Genomic DNA, 6,000 nt, shown 5'->3' on the forward strand with positions numbered 1-6,000 from the left:
ATGCCATGCCATGCTATACCATAATGCCTAGAATGCCCAGCGGCTAAGATACTGAGATTCAGAGAGTTTCATGCTGCCCGTTTCGCTCCGAGCCGAATAGTTAGACGCTTGCTGGTGGAGAATTACAATGGGGGAGGTTTCATGACGACGAAACACTCGTTGAACGAGCTGTTAATCAATTCAATGCTTTCAGATGTAGCAGTTGGAAGTGAGAGTGAAAGAATGGATCGATAATCAATCAACTTCAGGTGTTGGCAAAGGCAGCATATTCCCTCAAGCACTATCACGACCCATAGACGATGACTCTTTTCTACTAATTGAGTCACCGGCGAATGCAGCCATCGACTACCTTGGGTTAGTAAGTATTGCCGAATTTGTATGGTCAGTCCATGGAATGGAAATATTCACTTCTTCTCAAGCAAACAAACGCTCTAGGTAGTTGGTCCTGGCTATAAGTACCTAGGTAAGGTAGTCAATATGATACCAATTAATTGTTTGAACCACTGCGATGTCTTCAGTGTGTCCTACAACACCACTAACACGCACGTCCAGAAATCAGCCGTGGCTGTTTTGCTTCCATCAATCACTCCACATCCATTCACCCACTTCGAATCGCCATGTCTTTACACGAACAACATAGCATCCCCACAGATACCGAACAAGAAATCCGGTCCAAAGTAGAGCAAGTCCTCAAGGGAACCCCTTTTTCTCCCTCAAGCCTACGAAAGCTAAGTGGTGGTACTGCCAACTTCATGTACCATGCCACTCTCAAGTATCCATCAGGTGAAGACAAATATCAAAATGGCGTCGTGATCAAGCAGGGTGAGGGCTACGTTGCACTTCATCCTGCATTCAAGATTGCAACTTCTCGATGTGTGAGTGCGATACTGAGAGTACTGACCAGCAAGCTTCGCTGACTGACATCCATCGTTGTAGGCTATCGAGTATGAGTCTCTTGTTCATCTTGCTGAACTCCCCCCAACAGAAACGCCATCGTGCAGAATATCAACCCCAGAGACATATTACTTCAACCAAGATAGCAATACTCAAGTCCAGGAGTATCTCTCAGAAGCCCTCAGTCTAAAAGACTATGCCCTCAAGTACTACGCTGCACCCACACCCCCAAGTCTCAGAGAAGAATGCGAGCAGCTCGGCCATGGTCTTGGATCTTGGCTTCGCGCGTTCCACGGCTGGAGCCAAGAACCTAAGCAAGCAGCCCTACGAGAGACGTTTGCGGGGAACAAGGGGATGCAGGGTCTCAAGAACATGATCAATTACCAGCAGTTGCTTCAGGTGGTGGATCGGCACCCCGAGATTCTTGGCGATGCAAGGGACGTTTTGCAGGGTGTCAGCGATCTGGCCGCCGGGGAACTTGCAGATGAATCAGCGTTGTATCCAATTCATGGTGACTTCTGGACTGGAAAGTGAGTCCTCCTCGTATTGGTGGTGCTTATCATGAGACCGCAATCAGCTGACTATAAACAGTATCTTACTCCCTGACACCCATCTGGCAAAAGGCACTCACACTCCCATTCGTATTGTTGACTGGGAGATGGTTCAGATTGGTGTTCGGCCTCTAGATCTCGGCCAGGCCATTGCTGAACTTTGGCAACTCAAGCTATACAAGGACATTGCTGCAGCGGAGTGGCTCATTCGGGCATTTGTTGATGGCTACGGGGCCGTAAGTGATGACTTTGCTTACCGCACAGTTATCCATGTTGGTGTTCACTTGATCTGCTTTGGATCTCAGACGCCAGGATGGGGCGATGCAGAGCAACAGAAGGACGTGGTCAGAATAGGAAAGGAGATCATAGTCAGAGCCTGGGGTAGAGATTGTGGCTACTTTGTCGGACACGTTCTTGGTAGCCTGTTCAGAAGCTAGATGTCCTTTTACAAACACACCAGGTATAAGCGATGCTCTGAGTCGTGTAAGTGAAATGTGTGCCGAGGTTTTGCACTGGATTTGAAGTTTCAGCGTATGGAAGTAAATTTATAAGGTATATGTAAATAAATCAAATCAAAGCATCGCCGCGATTATCTCTGAATTTGAAACCTATTTCAACTACCCACCATGACGTTCCTCTAAGTTTGTGGTAAAGTTGGCTTTCGTGATTGCTTTATGACTGATCCGTGGGAGGCGGCGAAAATTTCGACTTTTCAACGTTAGTCAACTCTACCGTGCCACATTGGTCGATACCCAATTCACCTATCGACTCGTGTGAACTTATCTCTCGACACCTGAAAGAGTCTCACTTCAGATCTGAGGACCCTGGCACCCGAAAACAGACAAAACTGCCCTCAGTTTTCCTTAACCCAATCTCAAGAGCGGTTACCCTATATAGGTCACCCGAAAACTCAACTCCAACTCAACTCTGTTGGCAATCATCTCCACGTCCACACCAGACTCAGATGCCTTCTTCGGACACCAGTCGGCCTTGTAAGCGGTGCAAGGCCGAATATGCCGCATTCCTCCTACGGACAGACCCAACATGCCGGTGAGTTATCATCATTCTCATTCCCTCATGGGACTTGATAAGTTTGCCCCTCATGCTAATGTGACTCAGGGATTGCTACATCCAATATGTCGCTTATAAACTAAACAAGCGTCTCGGCGCACTTCATAAAGATACTCGCTCTTCAAAGAAGCTTACTACTCGGAGATACCTGGCTGGCTTGTCCTTTGGGCCTTCTTCTAGCGTCCTGGCTCAGTTGCTTAGCGACCAGGCTCGCCACCACTCAGAGAACAAGGCATCTTCACCATTCGAGCCTGTGATCATCCATATCGATACTGAGTTATCAAACACTGAGGGAGAATCTCCCGCTAAGAAGCTGCTGGGGGAGTACCGTCGTGTATTGCCAAATGCCATGTTCGAGTGTGTTCCTCTAAAGGACGTCCTCTCTGTGAAGAGCGTCGACTGGTCAACTCTACCTCTCGACACTGTCACACCAGATGATGACGACGATGATTCAAACGCTCGCCTTCAACGACTTTTCAATGCTTTACCCACATTGACCTCGCGAACAGACCTTCTCCGTCAGCTCATCCGTCACCTTCTTCTCCAGAAGGCCCAGGAGCACTCATGCTCAGCGCTTCTCCTCGGCCACAGCACAACAGCACTCGCAGCCTTGACACTATCAGAGGTCGCCAACGGTAGAGGATTTGCAGTCCCGTTACAGGTTGCTGACGGCATGACAACTGTATGCACATACGAGGCAGTCGAGGGCGCAGCCGCCCAGGAGACCGCTCGGCTAGAATTCCCGGTCTATTATCCCCTGCGCGAGATCTTTCGCAACGAGCTGATCCAGTATATTGATCTTGTTCCCCCATTAAAGGAGGTTGTTCCCGTCAGCCAAGTAGGTGCCAAGGCCGGAAACAGTGTTGTTTCACACAAGGACCTGAGCATCGAGGAGGTCATGTCACGGTACTTTGATAGTGTAGAGGAGGGATATGCTGGGATAGTTGCCAACGTGGTGCGCACAACCACAAAGCTGGACCGAATTCCTGGAAAGAGCTTCTGCGGAAGCTGTGGAATGTCACTTGATGCCGAGGGAGATTCGCGATGGGCCGGAGAGATAGGCGATGATGCCGGGGACGGGCCGGGGGCAGCCGCCGCAGGCCGGCTATGCTATGGCTGCAAGCGGTCAATTCACGGGTAGAGCATCATTCGTACAAGAATCTGAACATTCATATTGATATATTCTGGTATAACATAGTATCTACCGTGACTGAAAACTCCTCAAATACGCCACGCCGCCTTTTGATTGCCAAACCCATGACCCAGGCGGTGCCGAATGCTCCTATTGTCCTGCTAGATAATCATATAAATGAGGACTCGAAATATTTCTTTCTCTTTTCATCATATACAAGAGCAGTTTTGCTCATAGATCCATGTTCGCTAATCACCATGCCGCCCGTTCATTATCAACATCTTCAAGTAATCTCATCATATTTAAGTCGCCATCTCCAGTCTTCCGGGGAGAATGCGATCCTCGATCTTGCGGACCAGCTTATTGGTCTGCTCAGCTAAGCTCAGAGTGAGGATGGTGTGGGGTAGAATTCGGGCAAGATGAGGGAAGAATCCCTTGTACAGAGCAAAGAGACCCTCGGAACGAATGGTTTTGGAGAGACAATCGGCAACGCTGCTGTAAAGATTGCCGTTCTGGTTGTACATACGGGACATGATGGTGTCTGAGACTCGAATGTCAGTCGCTAAACTTAGGTAGCTTTGGGTTCAAGCGCAGGACTTACCAGGGGGATGCATGACGCAGCAGACAACGAATCCACTGATAGCACTGGAGGCCAAGTGCAGACCGGGGCCCTCTTCCATATCAAAATGACGAACCAGGCGACGCTTGGCGAAGAAATATGTGGGAAGCTGAACAGAGCTGCCAAAAGCAGTCCTGATCATGGCAGCCTGCACACCACGGTAGAGACCACTGATACCCTCAGTTCCATAGATAGACTTGAAGCCATGCCATGCGCCCCGGTAGTGGTGCTGTGTGCCGACGGGTCGGAACGCCGAGAAACTCTGTAATCGGGTCTTGACAAGGAAGAAGGGGCTTCCGGCGGCGGCACCGATGACGCCCGAGGCTGCACCGCAGAACATATTGATGCCCAAATTCTGGGCCTTTCCGTCCTTGAGGAAGAAGCTCGCCAGCGCATTGCGCATAGGGTCGTAGAATCCGAGACGGCAGCCATTGAGAAGGACTTGGTAGATATAGGCCGCACCAATTCCGCGGTAGATATTACGGACACCTTCGTTGCGCACAATGACGCTCACACCATGAATCGGTCCTCTGTAATGGTGAGGTTGATGGCCCTTATTCTGAAGCTCGCCTTGCAACTGCATACTGTACAGGAACATTGTCAGCATCTACTGGGACAATGCAGCGTGCCAAAAAAAAAAAAAAAAAAATACCGAATTTTGACCGTCTCAAAGGGATGTGTTGCAGTAACAGCACCGCAGGCGGCAATGCCGCCCGCAATAAAGGCGCTGTTCATGAAGTCAGCACAAGAACTTGGGTGCGAACGAAACCCCATGGATTCAGAGGCGCATTTCATGAAGCACCGATGGCCAGAAGGCTTACCCAACAGTGGTCGACATGACCCGATCTCTCCAAACGCGAGGAAGCGGCCGACAGTTGCTAGAGCAAGGTTGGATTGGATGTGAGGAGAGATTGGGCGAGGGAACCAGATCCGTAGTCTATAGGGGTGAGCTCGAGCGCAAGAGCTGTCCTCTTCAATGGGCGACCCGAAGAAACCGAAATGATGCAGAGGAAACAAAGTTACTTGAGTAAGGTTGAAGAAGCAGATTTGGGAACGTGGAAAAGAAGGGTTTCACACCCGTTGCCGTCACCAGCGGCTTCGGACCCTACCTATGGCAGCACGAGAAATTGTCAGCGCTGAGGTACCACTTGCAGCGCAATTACACCCAAATGGTACAACCCTTCCACATAATGAACTGGGAGAACATGGAACCTTGAATGGGGCTCAAGTAAGGTAGTACATAAATTCTTGGGTAAGATACCGACTGATATTTGGCCCTACAAGTGTATCGTAAATTGCGTCTTCTGTCAGCGGCTGACAAAGATGATACCAAGACTGTTCCTGAGGGTATTTCCGGGGCTGTACTATCCGTATACCTAGGTTGTCTACCTAGTACATACCTCACACGATCACACCCATGTCTCGTCTTTGCCGTTCAATACTTTTTTATCTTTTTTTGCGCTGGATGCATTTCATATGCCGACGTCGGCGGTCCTTTTTCGCGGGGACGGCTGCGGGTCCTTGCGTCAGGGCCGCTGGGCCGCTGTACATCCCCTGGAAATGGAGGACGACGATGGAATCTGATTCGCCAATGTAGTGATTTACTGCTATAGCGCTAGGGCCAAAGGGAAAGACAGGGCAGCTCCACTAGCTGCTGAGCCGGCCATCATGTTGGCTCTGAGCGGCTTGTTAACGTCGGATACAGGGAAACCGGCCACCCCCCGAAACCGGCC

The 6,000-nt window shown here is 50.0% G+C and overlaps 2 protein-coding genes across 2 annotated transcripts; one reads left to right on the forward strand and one right to left on the reverse strand.

Moving 5' to 3' along the window:
* Positions 1-617: 617 nt before the first annotated feature.
* On the forward strand, positions 618-3,657 carry FSUBG_13526 (cytoplasmic trna 2-thiolation 2; the record flags this gene model as incomplete). Its single annotated transcript, XM_036678427.1, has 6 exons — positions 618-875; positions 937-1,424; positions 1,486-1,862; positions 1,906-1,928; positions 2,343-2,437; positions 2,565-3,657. 6 exons carry the CDS (start codon positions 618-620, stop codon positions 3,655-3,657), a joined length of 2,334 nt encoding a protein of 777 aa, XP_036531013.1.
* A 293-nt stretch (positions 3,658-3,950) lies between these two features.
* On the reverse strand, positions 3,951-5,002 carry FSUBG_13527 (solute carrier family 25 member 46; the record flags this gene model as incomplete). The annotated part of the gene is made up of 3 exons (XM_036678428.1): positions 3,951-4,189; positions 4,250-4,851; positions 4,920-5,002. The coding sequence occupies 3 exons, from the start codon at positions 5,000-5,002 to the stop codon at positions 3,951-3,953; spliced, it is 924 nt and encodes a 307-aa protein (XP_036531014.1).
* Between the last annotated feature and the right edge of the window lie 998 nt (positions 5,003-6,000).

Source organism: Fusarium subglutinans, assembly GCF_013396075.1.
Source record: "Fusarium subglutinans strain NRRL 66333 chromosome Unknown NRRL66333_c0000352, whole genome shotgun sequence".
Classification (NCBI taxonomy): domain Eukaryota; kingdom Fungi; phylum Ascomycota; class Sordariomycetes; order Hypocreales; family Nectriaceae; genus Fusarium; species Fusarium subglutinans.